The 17953-nt window shown below is 36.6% G+C and overlaps 1 protein-coding gene across 1 annotated transcript in view; it reads right to left on the bottom strand.

The window, feature by feature from the left end:
* LOC127624612 (protein KIBRA-like) overlaps positions 1-17953 on the bottom strand; it is a 44052-nt gene that overhangs the window by 20641 nt on the left and 5458 nt on the right. The window contains exons 2-9 of the mRNA XM_052099402.1: positions 13027-13136; positions 12628-12831; positions 10486-10562; positions 10176-10255; positions 7297-7426; positions 2471-2617; positions 2277-2347; positions 1897-2139 (exon numbers count right to left, since the gene is read on the bottom strand). Coding sequence (XP_051955362.1) covers positions 1897-2139; positions 2277-2347; positions 2471-2617; positions 7297-7426; positions 10176-10255; positions 10486-10562; positions 12628-12831; positions 13027-13136 — 1062 coding nt within the window. The remainder of the gene's footprint in view (positions 1-1896; positions 2140-2276; positions 2348-2470; positions 2618-7296; positions 7427-10175; positions 10256-10485; positions 10563-12627; positions 12832-13026; positions 13137-17953) is intronic.

Below are 17953 nucleotides of genomic sequence, written 5' to 3'. Positions count from 1 at the left end.
GACCAGGTGAATACTACTCGCTTAATCTCCGTCCTGTTATTTGACACTTTCATCATTGAATAATATAATCATGGCTGACTGTGAATACTACATTTCTACAATGGCATCTGTAACTGAACACTATTGATTTTAAATGATGCTGCATCCAAGCCACTAGGTGTCAGTGTATTCCAAGATGACACAAAGACAAAAGTTACTGAATGCACCTTTAGTCAATGTCTCTTGCATTCTTATGGCTCTTTTAATGAAGTGTTGTTGGTATGTTATTAAACAGCAGTATATAAAGCAGCACATATTGTGTTCAGCCTAAAGCCAGCATTTGTGCAGCTCAGGTTACAGGAAGAGTGCAGATGCCAAGCTAAACAGGAATACAGTGTCTAGAGTGGAAAACAAGGGCCCTGTTCAACAAACTGAAGGGTAAGAAAAAGAACAGGAGAAACAATTAAAGTTAAAAAAAATTTAAAAAAAAAAAAAAAAGAAAAAAAAGTATCTGTTCTCTCACCTAGCAACCTGACCTGAAAGCATTTTGCTTCTAGAGTAAATGCATCTGTTTTAAGGATGTTTACTGGAAAGAAGACATTTTTTTTTTTTTTCAATGCTCAACGAGTGAAAGAGTCCCTACAAACCACAAGCCACATACTAGCACACTTTAATAATTTGCATATGATGTTTCATTTTTAGGGTGCAGTTATAATGTCTGGCTCATGCAGCAAAAAAACAAGGGACACAGTTCTGGCAGTGTAACTGGTTTTGCATAATGCAAAAGACTTCTGCAAGTGAGGTCTCTGCATATCGAGCCTTATTGAAATATTTTTAAGCTCTAAAAAAAAAGCAGCTAAGGCTTTTGAAGTTGGTTTTAAATAATAACTTTAGTGTAGTAGACTGTTCCTGCAGATGATGCATTGAGAGCACAGCTCCTAGATGAGTCTTTTATTGATTTTTTTTTATTTACACTGGAATGGATAAATGAGAATAAAATGGATAGATATAATATACACTGGCGGCCAAAAGTTTGGAATAATGTACCGATTTGGCTATTTCGGAAGGAAATTGGTACTTTAATTCACCAAAGTGGCATTCAACTGATCACAAAGTATAGTCAGGACATTACTGATGTAAAAGAACAGCACCATCACCATTTGAAAAAAGTCATTTTAGAGCCACTTTTAAACAGAAAAACAAAAAGATAAGTTTAGAGTGGACGAATCACAGACATTAGACAACAGATAGTTGGAAAATAGTGTTATGGATCTTAACCTCATTGAGATTTTGTGGGATCAGATAGACTGTGAGGTGCATGAGAAGTGCCCGACAAGACAGCCACATCTATGGCAAGTGCTACAGGAAGTGTGGGGTGAAATGCCACCTGAGTATCTGGACAAACTGACAGCAAGAATGCCAAGAATCTGCAAAGCTGTAATTGCTGCATGTGGAGGATTTTTTGATGAGAACTCTTTGAAGTAGTTCTTCAGTTCTGAACATTTGTTTTCTAATTGTAATAGTAATTGTTCACGTTATTAATGTCCTGACTATACATTGTGAACAGTTGAATGCCACTATAGTGAATAAAAGTACCAATTTCTTTTCATAACAGCAAAATCTTTACATTAATTAAAACTTTTGGCTGCCAGTGTACATTAACATTGGGAAATGTCTTTGCCAACAAAAGTCGATCAAGTGAAATTTCTGATCGTGCAGATTTCCTTTGCTGTGCAAAGGTAAACGTGATGGAGCCTTAGCTAACACCACTAATTCTAATTCTGCTATTTTCATAACTATCCTACAATATGCACTTGGTGGTCACTTCATTGACCTCTTCTCACTCAAGTTAGAAATCTAGTTTGCTTTTTTCAGTGCTGTAATCTATGTTGGAGCTGACCTAGTTAAACATCTCACCTCTCTGTCAGTGCTTTGCTCTGGTTGTCTCGTGCAGCCTGCAGGTCCTTCTCAAGTCGTTTCTTCTCAGATTCGATCTTCTCTGCATCACTGGGCACTCGCTTACGTGGCGTTACATATTGCAGTTCTTTTAGCAGCTCTTCCTTCTCGTTGATGAGGATCAAACGATCTCTCTCTGGGTCCAGCAGGCCCGGCCATGCCTCACTGTCCAGCTTGGCAATCTGGACCTCGATGTTTGCAATCCTGATTGGATAGAAATGCAAAGAGAGGCTTAAATGGAAAGAATGGTAACAGTATCTGAATTATATTAACCATCAACCATTGAAAAACCCATATAGTTGAAAAAATAGTCAATTATATTTCAGGAAAGAAACAGGTACCTCCTTTTTGCCTCCTCATATTTCAGGCTCAGTCGCACCTTCTCAGCCAGTTTATTTGAGCTTGATACAAACTGATTCAAATGGAGTCACAAAAACGCATTAAACTCGATAGATGAAACTGCATAAAGCACTGATATGGCATCACATTCATTCATCATTTACAAGCTCGTAAAGGCTTGAAGACTGTCTCTCACCTCAGCAGGTATGTCTGTTTGAGACTCTGCTTCCGAGTAAATGCGGGGCAAAGAGAGGTTCGAGTTGGCCAGGGACAGACTGCTAGCCCACAGGTCAGACTGAGAGCCATAGTCTAACTGGAAACCATCTTTCAACATGGCCAGTTTCTAACAGAGAAACAGACAACAATCAGATGATCTCTCTAACTTTTATGGATGGTCCTAACCAAGTGTGAAACACATTTATTTACTGTTTTTGTCCTTATCTGGCACATCTACGACAAAACGCAACATTGCTTGTTTTGTATTTTGGTTGAGTTGGGGTGGGTAGCTCCACCCACAGTGAAATCCAATTTGCCCAAAATCCTGATCCACATAGCTTTGTATTAAACATCAAATAATTTCAGACTGTTACGATTTTGTCGCTTCACACAGAATTTTTGCTTTCAATTAAAAAAAAACAATTATTTGATGCTGGAAGCTTTTGTCATGCCTAGTTTGAATGTAGCATTATAGTGTATAGTGTGTTTGCACTCTAAACAATACATACTGTATATAATGTACATGCTTATACTCTACGACAATCTTTATTGTAAGAATTCTGGAGAACTCTAGCTTATTTTCCAGTTACAGTAAAAAATAAAAATGTCAAAAAGTAAAGGGAAGTTAATTGAACTAATAACATCTAGGTTTACTATAGTTCAGAATTTTTTATTTAGCCTTTATTTGCATTTTGTATTCAGTTCTTCCTTGATTAAATTATCATTAGTTTACTCTATGATTTATTTTAATTTTAGCTTTTTTTTTATTTCCGTATATTTTATTTTTTATAATTTTAGGGCTGCCAGAAGTCAAGCACTAACTGACATAATTTAAATTTCTCAGGGCCATCCAGTGTTGACACAATCTAGCAGCATTTTCCTGTTTAATAAAGGCGATTGTAAAGTCTTTGCATTTTATATGAAACTTTTTTTAACAAAAGGCAAAAACTAAACTTAATCAAGATCTTTTTATTATAATCATGAGTGTTCTTTTTTTCCACTTATGTTCGATTTTTTTTTTTTTAGTTAACAAAATCCTTTCATTTAGTTTGTTTTTGTTAACAATACCACTTAAAATGCTACACAATATGTCTGCACTGGGGCATGCAGAATGTCAGATCCTGCCCATTCCACTATTTACAGTTCTCACAGATATCGATTGCAGATAGCACATTCACAACATTTCTGAAAAACTATTCTTGCCATTTTATAACAACTAAGTCTGCAGATGGCCTTTAAGTGTATAATTCAGTCGTCTGACACTTTCTGTGTCGGGTAGAACTGAAGTTAGCAGTGTGATTATTAAGTGATGAGGGAAGAGGGGCTGCAGAGATGGCAGTTTGCAGGAGAGAAACACAAAGCTACGAGTGTGCATGCTACAGTCGGGCACACACACACACAGATTCACACTCGACAGGAGAGGTTTGGCAGCTGCAGTGGAGGTAACTGGAAAGACGCAGGCATGCATTATTTAGGGTAGCCTGCCTCTACATATGCTCTCTGATCAGAGTGAGGAGAAGTTGAAATAAATAAATAAAAGACCGACAAAAGGAAAAAGAAGAGGGAAAAATACTCTCCTTGAATAAGGAAAATTATGGCAATCTGGGCCTGACATTACTTAAGTTTGCGAAGCCTCCCTCTGCTAAAAGTATGAACTACAAAAAAATAAATATATTTAATTTGTCTTGTTTTCCAATAAATATATCTTCCAGATATATGCTCTGAAAACCAGTGTTAATATCTCAATATATTACCGGTATATCTCTTAATAAGGATGTTTAGATATTTTTACTGGAAAACAAGACAGAAATATTAAAAGAAAATTGCTGTTTGGACTGTTACAGGCATGTTAAGATATTGAAAATAAATTTCAGAGTACTAATACGGTTGCCATCCGTCGAAACAGCATGGAGTCTGTAGACCCCTAAAGGGTGGCCAGAAGCCCGAAATAACTCACCAATTTTTGAAAATCAGTGATTCATTTTTATTTTTTTTCAAGACCCAGAATATCGGGGCCTGGGTAGCTCAGCGAGTATTGAAGGTGGTGTGCTAAGTGACTGTGACAAATTGGCCCAGTTGCTGGGGAGGGTAGAGTCACATGGGGTAACCACCTCGTGGTCACAATTAGTGGTTCTCGCTCTCGATGGGGTGCGTGGTAAGTTGTGTGTGGATCGCAGAGAGTAGCATGAGCCTCCACATGCTGCGAGTCTCCGCGGTGTCATGTACAACAAGCCATGTGGATAAGATGTGCGGATAGACATCTCAGAAGTGGTGGCAACTGAGACTTGTTCTCCACCATCTGGATTGAGGTAACCGTGCCACCAAGAGGACCTAGTAAGTAGTGGGAATTGGGAACTCCAAATTGGGAGAAAGGGGGATAAAATTATCTATATATATAAAAACAATTATAATAAATGCCGGTTACATTTTCTTATTTAATCTATAATATAAAATAAATGAAATTCCGTTGGTTCAGTATATTACACTGAATATAATTAATTATCTCTCTCTTGCCTAAAACAATAATTTCAAATTTTATATCAAACACTAAATTCACAAAACTCTACACTTTGATATGATTATGTGAAGTAACATCCCTGATGGCATTTCATACATCACCTAGATGTCTATTTGATGTGTGTTTACATCTGGAAGACATATTTTTTTACTTATCTGCAGTATGTCTGTTAGACGTTTCCTCTCAAATGTCAATAAGACATTTAGCAGATGTCTTTGAGATGTTTATGATTTAGAATATAAATCTGACCCAGATAGCACACGTACATCTCTGAGATGTCTGTTTTAGATCTTTTCATCTGGAAAGCATCAGCATCTAATTAACATCTGCTAAACAATCTAAATCATAAATGTCTCAAAAGACATCTGATGAATCTTTGACATACTTATTGACATAAGTCTTAGACGTATTGCAGATGAGCAAACAATGTAAAAAAAAATTAAAAAAAACGAAACACAAATAGACATTTGGGTGATGTATGTGTGCTATCAGGGATCTCAAAAAGATCAGATTTACAAACAATAGGCTTTTGGGTAATGTGTACGTGTACTAGAGGAACATTTAAGATGTTTTCAGATGTTAATTAGAATGTGATGCTGTACAGGTGAAACACTCTTAAACAGACCTCTCGGACGAGTATGTGAGCTATCTGGGTTGCGAATGGTTTGCTCTCTTTACAGGCTAATCAGCTTGCTTAACCACACTTAAAAGACAAAGAAAGAGTAAATGTTTAATTTATTAGACCATCTATAGCTTTGGTTATAGAACACAATACAGTATGTGATAAATTATTTTAAAAGCCTTAATTGACACACTTTGATGCTTAAGGCTACATACAACAGCAAGCGATATATTAGATTTTTAATGTATGTAGCAATATATAAACATCTCTAAAGCACCAGCAAGGAATTAAACAAAATGAAGCAATTGGTTTGCAGTCCAAAGAATGGTTGAATTTTGACTTGTGGCTTTGAATTTTATACAACGTTGGCTCGATAAAATTGTCAAACGAAAGGGCAAAACTTATATTAATTACTCCCTTAACATTGTACTCAATGGCTTTCTTTAAATATTTATGCTAAATTTACATTACTACAAGCAAAGTCAAAAAGCATGAACAACTCACGCAAAACTCATGTGAAATGTAAGCCTCCGGTAAAACCTACTTTGTGCATACATTGTGGTAAAGGTGTAAACGGCAAATATTTTCTTTAGGCCTACATTAAAGAGCAGTAGGTTAGCAAAACAGAATGCAAACAAGGAAATTTTACATTCAGCAAAGCATGTCCAAACACGGAGTACGAAAACAAACAGATCGTCACATTCACTAATATCACTATACATTCATTAACCACATAATCTACAGCCTCATTCGCCATTCACATTCATTTTATGAAAGAAATAAAAAATGCAATGGAAGTGAATGGTGACTGACCGAGATGAGTGAGGTGATGTATCATCTATTTGTTTGTTCCACAGAAGAAATAAAGTCAAATAAAGTTGTATAGTTTGGAGTCAGTGATGACCTGCATATGTTATATATACATATACAGCTATTTAACTATGTCATGTACTGTACTCACACAAAACATTTTGTGAGCGTAAAGCACAAATAACTGTTGTAAATGTATTTATGTATGATTGTCATCTTCAATGAAAAGCCCCACCTCTCTCAGGCAGCCACTCCTTCTGCTCATTCAAACACATTACCTCATTATGACAGTCTGATTGGCTATTATAATGCCGTGACTAGAACACTTCACAGAAGCTTTTATTTGGATAGGTTGGTTTGCATACATTTCCTGTATGTACATATGGAGTTTTACTGGCCCAAATGTTTTTAGCAAGACAATTGTGGAGTCCTTATATCACAATGTCATAATACTAAAAGTATGCAGGAATGTGCTATTCCCAGAATGCTCTCAGGTGCAACATTTTGTCCTTTTGTGACTTGGGTACTGTTTAAACACTCTGCTTTCATAATAACAATATTGAGAGAATATACAGAGGGTTGATAGTTCACCCAATAACAAAAATTCTTCATTTACTCACCTTTATTTTGTCTTTCTTCAGTGAAAGACAAAAAGAGATGTTAGGCAGAATGATAGCCTCAGTCACTATTCACTTTAATTGTAAGGAGAAAAAAGATGCAATAAAAGAAAGCTAACATTCAGTTTAACATCTCTTTTTATGTTTCATAAAGTCAGGTTTAGAAAAGTTTTAGGGTGAGGAAATATCCCTTGAAGGTTCTCGGAGTACTGCCCCATGGGGGTATGCTGAATGTTTACCCGCATAAGTTCCTGTTTCTCTTTCTCCCCAGAGCTGATGGCATCTTTAATGGTCTTCACCTCCTTCAGGATGGCCTGGGCTTCTTGGAGTTTGAAGCCATGCGAGGCACTAGAAATTTTGTGATCAATTCTGATAGAAAACAAAGAAAAAATACAGATAAGAAAAGTGATTAGTTCCCTAAATGGTCTACCATGTTAAATGTAAAATGGATTGCTGTGAGCCAGTGATTGACGATCCATCTATATAATTTATTATTTTGATTATTATTTATTGAATTCTTTATTTGGAATTTGTTATGGTTTCATACATTACCAGCAACTATAGAGGTAATATAAGCCATGTCATCAGGGAAAGTAAAAGAAAATATTTCAACAACTAAATTGGTTCCAAAGCTTGTCTTTGGAATGTTTACTAACCTAAATTCATGTCACAGACTGAGCAGCCCGCACCTAGTCACCTGAGTGAGGCACGAGGACTTGTAGACAACAACAATGGCAAAACCTTCATAGACACCTGTGTTGAATGTTTTTCTTAAGATTTAGTGGAACGATATGCTTCATTAGAGCCAAGAATACTGGAGGGGTCGGGCTCTATTAAGCAGCAGCATGGAAGTAAAGCAAGTCATCGGTAAGTCATGCACAGACCAGAGCAACAGGTTAGTCCACATTCCTCTGGGCAACAGAACGAGAGGCAGGCGAGCAGGCAGACAACACTATTCAGCCTACTGGCTCTTTCACATACAAAAAGAGTCATGGCTTTATGTCAACTGTGGCTTCTCGAATTCAGTCTAAAACGAATTAAGGTGGGCTGATATGAGGAAACAGACTCGCAACAGGCCAGTTAATGCTTTGACTCGGCTCTACCTACAGCAAGCAGCTCTAAAGTACAGAGATCTTGAACAACTTGAGGTGGACAAAGAATGTACAATTTCAAATTCATGATATGTCGAATATTGAAGTCAGTTAGTGAGTAAATCGTTGTTGTTTTTTGATAGATTTAATATTTTTAGCAGCTGTGCTTTAAAGGAAAAGTTTAACCAAAAATGAAAATTCTGTAATTAGTCACGTTCATGTCATTTCACACCCATACATTTTTAGTAGAACAAAATGAAACGTTATGCAGTTCTGCCATTCAACGACAGTTCATAGTTACTAGAGGGTGTCAAGACAAAAAACAAAAAAAGGAGTACAACTGTGTGTGTGTTAAAAGTAAAAAATGAAAACATGACAACTTTGTGATTAAAAAAATTAAGTCATTATTCACTGATAATCTTCACCTCTGTTGAAGCTTATGTCTAGCCCAAATTTGTGTTACAGAATTCAAAATTGCCACATTGTGTTTACTCACTACACTAAGCAGAACCAATATCTTTTGTGCATCAATGACGTCAGAGCCATTTTTTGTGGACATGGAATTGTGCTAGATGTAAGCTTCAGTGAAAGTAAAGACTATTATTAAGTGAATAACTATTATCAGTGAAAAAATAGCCCACATTCAAGAATTCAAAAAGTAATTTTATCAAATCTAGACATGCTCCATTTCCAGCAGCCATCACTCCAACATCTTATCCTGGAGTAATCATGCTAAATTGATAATTTGGTACTAGAAAATCACTTGCCATTAAATCAAACACAGTTCAAAGCTATTTGCTTCATTTAATGAAGCTTAACATTGTCTTTGTGTTTGTTTTTGAGTTGCCACAGTATGCAATAGACTGGCATGTCTTAAGATCAATATTAGGTGAAAATGTCAAAAGAAACCGCTTTCTCTAGAAACTCGTCAGACAATCATTGTTTTGAGGAATGAAGGCTATACAATGCTTGAAATTGCCAAAGAAAACTGAAGATTTCATACAAAAGGTGTACACTAGAGTCTTCAAAGACAAAGGACAACTGTCTCTAACAAGAACAGAAAGAGATGTGGAAGACCAGATGTACAACTAAACAAGAGGATAAGTACATCAGAGTCTCTAGTTTGAGAAATAGACGCCTCACTTGTCCTCAGCTGACAGCTTCATTGAATTCTACCAGATCAACACCAGTTTCATGAACAACAGTACAGAGAAGACTCAGGGGTGCAGGTCTTATGGGCAGAATTGCAAAGAAATAGCCACTTTTGAAACAGAAAATCAAAAAGAAAAGGTTAGAAACAGACATTGGGCAACATATAATTGTAAAAGAGTGTTACTGATCTTAACCCCATTGAGCTTTTGTTGGATAAGCTAGATGTGAGGTGCGTGAGCAGTGCCCTACAAGCCAGCCACATCTATGGCAAGTGCTACAGGAAGTGTGGGATGAAATGCCACCTGAGTATCTGGACAAACTGACAGCTAGTATGCCAAGGATCTGCAAAGCTGTCATTGCTGTACGTGGAGGATTTTTTGATGAAAACTCTTTGAAGTAGTTTAAGAAGTTCAGATTTTCAGCCACTTTGGTGAGTAAAAGTACCAATTTCTTTCCATAAGAGCAAAATCTGTACATTATTCTTCTAACTTTGGCTGCCAGAGTATCTCTGAGAGAGTAATTTCATAGGTGTTTTGCGCCATGAGCGTTGTCTATTTAAGATGATGTCCAGTTAATAATTTTTTTTTCAAAAGTTACATTCCAAAATGCAATATTATGAAGCAGCTTCATGCTGACTATGATTGAGATTTCGATGACGTTCTAAAAAATGGCAACATTATCAAAACAACAGTGGCCACACAGACAAGACAAACGTGGAATCGCTGCATTGCAATAAAAAGCGCCAATGAGCTCATAAAATGACAAGAGATAAGAGTATATGCATTTTTTGGTACAAAGAGCTCTTTTTATACTGTGATGCACAAGCACTCAATTATCTCGACCGTGGTCATGTAGAGAGGTCAGGTTACACTTACTCTTTCAACGTCTCAAAGCCTTGCTCTTTATACTGCAGTTCTTGCCTCATCCACGCCAAATCTCTCTTCAGCTTATTTACCTGAATCATGAAAGAGTGTGACAGGGAGAGAAAGAGAGTAGGGGAATAAATGAGACACCAGTGTAATTACTAGATGCCTTCCATTTGGCTTCAAGTGTAATCTTGCTGCCTGCCATCACATCCAGATGTATGAAGTGTTGCAAATATTAAACCCAATTCTTGTATTGCATAAACAAGATAACATTCATAGCCGATCAAAGGCTAGTGTGTTAGATGTAGAAGCTTCTTACCCGGCTTTTTGCTGTAACAATCTCCGCTTTGAGGATTTCAGGGTCATATTTACTGCTGGATGAGGATCTGGAATTTACTGTAGGAAAGATAAATAGTTCAAAGGCATTATCTTATCTTGAAAACCACTCGGTATGGCTCAGGAATTCCATAGTCACTTACAATCATGCCACAAACCATGTCATAACTATACATCCATTATGATAACGAGAAGAGTTTTCATACAACTTTTTATTTATTTCTTATATATTTTATTTCTTTTTCTATGAGGGTTATTAAATGTTAGTAATTTTTGTTGTTGCTCCAACCAAGTTGTAATTTCGTTTTTTCACAACCATTTTCCACCTTCTTTCTGACACTTTTAAATGAATATTCTGAGTTCAATACAGGTTAAGCTGAATTGACAACATTTGTCACATAATGTTGATTACCACAAACATTTATTTTGACTTGCCACTTCTTTTTCTTAAAAAAAGAAAAAACAAAAAGATGGGTTACAGTGGCACACTTACAATGCAAGTAAATGGGGGCCAATTACCCACTTTTTCAAAAGTACAGCCACAAGACAATATGTACATAAACATGATTTGTGTACGAAAATCCCTTACTAACCTTTTCTGTTTAAAGTTATAGTCAATTTTACAACTCTGTTGCCATGATGATGTAATGTCAACACACCTTAAACCCCTAAAATGACTGTAAAACAATGGGACGAGTCAAAATGTATTTTGGTGGTAATCAACATTGTGCCACAAATGCGGTCAGTTGAGCTTTACTTGTATTGAAAACAGAATATTCCTTTAAGTTTTAGTGATTCATTCACACAGAAGGCATCAGTGACTTCAAGAAATGTTCCCTTTGCATATGAAATGAGAGCTCCGCTAAGACACAGGTTGCCTTTACATCAATAATAGCTTCAATTTACATTGTGGCAGGTTCACAAAGCAATCCGCACTGAAATGTGCTGCATATACTGTTAGGATCAGATTTAAATTAGCATGGACTTTTAAATGAACTTCAGCAGCTCGTCGTTAATGTTGGGATCCTTCTGAGGGCTATGCAGAATTGTAGGTGCTACACACATTTAAAAACAGCACAGGGTTTAATCAACCTTCAAACGTTTCACTCTTAAAATGTTGATATCATTGATGTTATTAACTCACCATGAATGGGCGTGCCATGTTTCTGATGACTAATTAACATGTAAACAAAAGAACATCATGTGCTGATGTATTCATTTGTCCAACATTGCAGAAGTTCAGAACGAGTTGTTTTTGCATCTTAATTCAATTAAAGCTCTTTTTGGTCTGGGGAGGAAGTTCTGAGTTCTAAAAATTACAGTATGTTTTCAAAGTATATCAAGCTTGTCTCTCTAAACGATAAGGAACTAAGAGAAAATGTATAAATACCACAAGGAAGAAACATCATTTTAATCTCACTCGGGCTTGCTTACACAATATCTTTACTATGCAATGACGTACTCACTTCCAAAGATTTTTGACAAGTGAGGTCACAGGCGATTGGGCTGCAAACGTATTTTTTCAAGTATATTTAAGTTAACTCAAAATTGCATCCCACTCAATCAAGCATGCAGCTTTAAATCTAGCTCACTTATCTCTACAGATGCTGCACATTTCTAATTCTGACAACTGAATTCATGGTGGAATTTGTTAGAGTTGACATGACATAAAAGGGTGCGACAGACTGAGCACGTCAAGGGAGGGTCTATTAGGACACATTTTTGTATTCAACACATTATCTTTCATATAATTAAAGCTGATGTGTGTGATTTTTTCAATATATATATTTTTTTCATATCACATCTTATTATGCAGAGACAACTGTAAGGCATCTGTAGATGGATTTCCCCAAAAACTAGCCCAAAACACTATGGCGCTAGTTAAAGAACATTGCTCTGTTGGTTTGAGCAATATGTCCAGCTCGACGCAGCAAGTTTACTCAACCATTGACATGAGTATGGAGCGGGACTATATTTTCGGTCAACCAATGGCAGATGAAGTGTGTATTTGTATACAATTACACACTTCAGCTTTAATTAACTAAACTAACATTAAACAATTAATTGACAGCCCTATTAAAAAAATAAAATAAAAGTTAAAACATTATGCTAAGTTCTGTCTTACAGCTGGTCTGTGAGGAAGACTTGTCCCGCCAAGCATCATTTAGCTGCCGATACTCCTGCTGGGCCAGGTGAAGTCTCTGCTCTTTGACCTGGTAGATCTCCTTCTGAGCGCTCAATGCTTCCTGAACCACACACAGATAATCCCGCAACATGAGCTCCTGCTCACGCTGCCACTGCGCTCGTGGGTCCTCCAGCTGCGTGCTCTCTAACAGAGAAAACAGAGCACATGAAAATGTTAAGAAACAGAAGGAGACAAATATGTAAGGGCTATTGAGAACTATAGAGTGCTAGTTCCTAATCATTAATCAATTCTCCTCATACTATCACAAACAAAAAAAAAAAAAAAAAATTATACTCAATATGCTTACACCCAGACACATCTTGCTAATCTTTAACTTACTAGTGTTGTGGTCAACATAATAGGCTCCAATGTGGGGGTCATAGGCCTCCTCCCAACCCACAGGCAGCTCATCTCCAATACAGTCGGCAAAGGTCAGAGGCTTAGTCTGCCTGCAAAATCACACAGGAAACCCCACTGTCAGTGTACGGACAATCACAGTGAAGAGACATTCTGATGTTGGACCACCAGCACTCATCCATAGCATCTATTTTCTGTAGGATGTCATGCTGCCTTAAAATGCACCTGGGAAGCTCCTACAGTACATCCGAGTTGGGTATTCGTTATTATGAATTGTCACACATTCAAGTCGGAAACAAAATATGGAAGAAGCCAAAGTAAAACACACTCAAAGTAAAGAAATAATAACGAAGTGGATAATTGAATAATTTGACTTCACTGATAAATAAAGATAAATTATACCAGTGGATAAGCATTAATTAAATGCAAACTTTTGAATAAAAACTTTCACAACCAATATGATTTATTAATGCATGGTATATAAAAAAATAATATTTAATTTGAATTAATGCAAACGATTAGACATCAGTTACCATTAGCTACAGTATGTCATAAATTTAAAAAAATATATTACTGAAAGATTGCACTGAATTAATTTCCCAAATCATTAATTTCCATTGACTTTGGAGTCTCTGTCCAACATCTTTTATGTCGACACGCCCCTTTGAACTAGCATTGGGAAGTCTAACTCATTGTAGCAAAACAGTTTGTCACTAAACCTGTTAAATAATGATTCACTACAGAGTCAATACAGTTCTGCAAAGTCCCTGCATAGTATCATCTGTAAAAAATTTATTCAAATAGCTGTTTATCACAATATTTTCAAGATTTGGTTCACTGATTGTGTCAAATGATTTTTGTTGCTCCAACATTATTGATAACAACATCGATATGAACATCACTAGCAGTAGTGTTGCCAATATTGTTAATAAAACATCATTAACAATACCGTTGTCAATATTGATAATAAATCTAAATTTTTAATAATATTAATTATTCCCATTTTGTTAACAACACTGTCCGCATTTCAGTTTCTCTCCATTCATAACTTACAGTTGGATGATCTTCCAGAGCTTTGCGATTTGGTTTGAGTCATTTAAAGAATCCGTTCAAATGAACGAATAAAGTCAGCATGAAATGGAAGTTGCAACCGAATTAACTTCCATATTGTGATGCATTTCTGATTGAAATAGCTAACCGAACAAGAAAAAACAAATGAAGGGCGGGGATTTGCCTTTATCCATTGGTTGTTGATTGTATTGTGAAAATATGAGTGTTGCATATAGCGGAACGGAGGAAGATCTGAATGCAAGTTTGCAGTGGACACACACACCCCTACCACCATGGTGCTCATGTCAGAGCCAGATATCGGTCAAATTGAGCAGAAATCTCAACACATTTATCTAGTTGACAACATAAATGCACGAGCACATCACGGTCTTTGCTAACAAAGAGAATGTAGCCGATGAAAAAATGCACGAGAAAAAGATAAGCATATTTTTAAGTTTTGAATCACAACACACTAAACAAAGGAAAAAAACATTTACACATGCTGTGTATCCCAAGATAACTGCATTAAAAAATATAAACTCATAAATATAAAGGCATCCAAAGCATTGTATTCATTAGTGATCACCTCAGCAATTCAGGCATTTCATTCGAAATGTAAATTCAAGCCTGCTGAACCATAACCAAGGAAGTTCGGTTAAGGAACAATAGTTTTGAAGGAAAGCAGATGAAAATGCACCTTGCCATCTTTAACAACATGCGATTGATGCTTTGTTCAACCCTACGCAAGGTTATGGTATTTATAAGAAAGGGGCAGTGTTTAAGCGGACGAAATTATCGGAGAAGTCAGTCGTTTCACAGGAAGATTGAGCAATTTCATTTTGATGAAAGATTACGAGGTAATAATAAGAAAATATATGCATGGATGAATTGTTCACAATAAGTTCAATAACATGCATTTAGAAAATAGAGGGGGTGAATTTTTATTTCATACTGACTTTAATTCATGAATCAGACATTACTACTTCTAATGTCACAACTCAATCATCTAGAATTCCAAGTTTCCCACTGGTAAATGGGGAATTTACATAAAATACTTTGACATGTCTGGAAGTGTGACATGCTATACTTCATCAACAATGGTTTTAAACAGCATTTTACTCATTATTTTATAATTATTATGAAAGCAGTTTTATGGTATTGAGACTGCATTTATTTACTCTGCATTCCACCTGAATTTTAAATGAACTTGAGACAAAAAGTTGATTAAAAATAGTGAAGATCTTAAAAAGAAATTGTGAATACTCATAGCACCTAAATATAGACTTTCCTTATACATTCATTTAAATTTTTACCTAAAATCTTGATGTTGATAAAATAAAAAAAAGAACACATTATGCACCACAACTACGCCAAATACAACTTAGCGACGCCATTCATGCTCTCGTAAATGGTAATTTCGATACTTCCAACCCCACTTGAAGCACTGCTCCAGCATACCAGGGAGAGTTTGAGCATTGTTGTGAGTATGTGTGGGGGGGAGGGGCACCAGAGGAATGTGGGGCTATTCATCTCCAGTGTGGTGGCCGAGTACAATAGCCGGAAACCCAAGCCGGGCATTCCACAGGTCCTGCTGACCCATCGCCTGGAGGTTTCTGAGGCAACACATTGTTGCCCTCCAACCCAATGCTTTGGATCACGGCAGAGCACTGGGGGCAACCACTTGGCCGAAAAGAGCGCCACTAAAACTTTTATTATCAGCCGCTCGCTAATGCTAACAAAGTAGTCTGGCCGAACTTCAGTGGAGAGTTCTGTTGACACTTGCTAGCTAGACTAATCAATTAAAAGAAAGAACTTGCTGAAGTGTATTTAAGTGGACTAGGATATGAATGTGTGTGCTAACTTGTAATAAGGACGTTGTGGATTACTTTTAGGTACAAACATAAGGGACTGGTCACAAAATAGTTATCCAACATCCGACTAGTCACTTAGAGGTTGACTATCTTATCTAATTTTATTTTCTAACATTTAGATACTTTTTTAGCACAGTGCTAATTAGTGTGCTGTGCTTTAGCTCTTAGACAGTTATTGAGGTAAAACCTCAGAAAAGTCTTTAACATCTTCATCTTTCAAACATAGTTGCTTCAGCCAAACACATTCAGATGGACGTCTTTGTCCTTTTCAAAAACCTGTCTCCAGATCTCTGCATTATGTTCTATTCCATTGTGCTCTGTTAACATCTCATGTTAACGCTCCCTATGAAATATGTCCAAACATGGTCAGGTGAACCCGAAACTAGACTAAATATACTGATTTTGTTTAAGACCAATTGGCCTCCTACCAACTAGTCGATTTTTAAAATATGTACACTGGCAGCCAAAAGTTTGGAATAACAAACAGATTTTGCTGTTTCTGAAGGAAATTGGTACTTTAATTCACCAGAGTGGCATTCAACTGATCACAAAGTATAGTCAGAACATACTGATGTAAAAGAAATAGCACCATCACTATTTGAAAAAAGTAATTTTTGATCAAATCTAGACTTCTCTGATCATTTCAAGCAGTCATCACTCCAACACCTTATCTTTGAGTAATCATGCTAAATTGGCAATTTGGTACGAGAAAATCACTTGCCATTACATCAAACACAGATCAAAGCTATTTGGTTCATGGTGATGTTTAACATTGGCTTTGTGTTTCTTTTTGAGTTGCCACAGTATGCAACAGACTGGAATGTCTTAAGGTCAATATCAGGTCAAAAATGTCAACAACAAAAAAAACAGCTCTCTCTAGAAACTCGTCAGTCAATAATTGTTTTGAGGAATGAAGGCTATTCAATGCTTGAAATTGCCAAAGAAAACTGAAGATTTCATACAAAGGTATATACAGTCTTAAAAGACATAGAACAAAGATAGAACGAGATGTGGAAGGCCTGATGTACAATTGAACAAGAGGATAAGTACATCAGAGTCTCTAGTTTGAGAAATAGACGCCTCACATGTCATCAGCTGACAGCTTTATTGAATTCTACCTGCTCAACACCAGTTTCATGAATAACAGTAAAGAGAAGACTCAGGGTTGCAGGTCTTATGGGAAGAATTGCAAAGAAAAAGCCATTTTTGAAACAGAAAAACTAAAAGAAAAGGTTAGAGTGGGCAAAGAAACAGACATTGGACAACAGATAGTTGGAAAATAGTGTTATGGATCTTAACCCCATTGAGCTTTTGTGGGATCAGCTAGACTATAAGGTGCATGAGAAGTGCCCGACTAGACAGCCACATCTATGGCAAGTGCTACAAGAAGCATGGGGTGACATGTCATCTGAGTATCTGGACAAACTGTCAGCTAGAATGACAGCTTTGCAGATCCTTGGCATTGCTGTACGTCGAGGATTTTTTTGATGAAAACTCTTTGAAGTAGTTTAAGAAGTTGTGAAATTTCTTTCAAATCACAATAGTAATTTTTCACGTTATTAAATGTCCTGACTACAAATTGTCATCACATGAATGCCACTTTGGTGAATAACAGTACCGATTTCTTTCCATAAGAGGAAAATCTGTACATTATTCCAAACATTTGGCTGCCAGTGTACTTCCCACATCTCTACAAAAACATGCTCATTTATGAAAGCAAAGGCAGTAGCTATCATGTAAGAGTTTGAGTAAACTAGTCAAGATGAAAAGAGGTTAAACTTAATTAATGTTGGAAAAATAAAACCCAGGTTGATTTTTTCATGGTATAATGTGCCTCGTTTGTCCTAGATTCCCTTGACTGACTTCAGTACCCAATCAGAGGGTAATAAAATAATGAAATCAACCTGTCCTTTGTTCAATGCATATCTACGCTGGGACTGGTTTAAAGCTGAAGTTTGTAATTTCTGCACCCCCAGTGCCACAGATGG

The sequence above is a fragment of the Xyrauchen texanus genome, chromosome 31 (genome assembly GCF_025860055.1).
Source record: "Xyrauchen texanus isolate HMW12.3.18 chromosome 31, RBS_HiC_50CHRs, whole genome shotgun sequence".
In the NCBI taxonomy this organism is placed as follows: Eukaryota; Metazoa; Chordata; class Actinopteri; order Cypriniformes; family Catostomidae; genus Xyrauchen; species Xyrauchen texanus.
The sequence above is the reverse complement of the archived record's forward strand: the minus strand, read 5'-3'. Positions and strand labels throughout refer to the sequence as shown.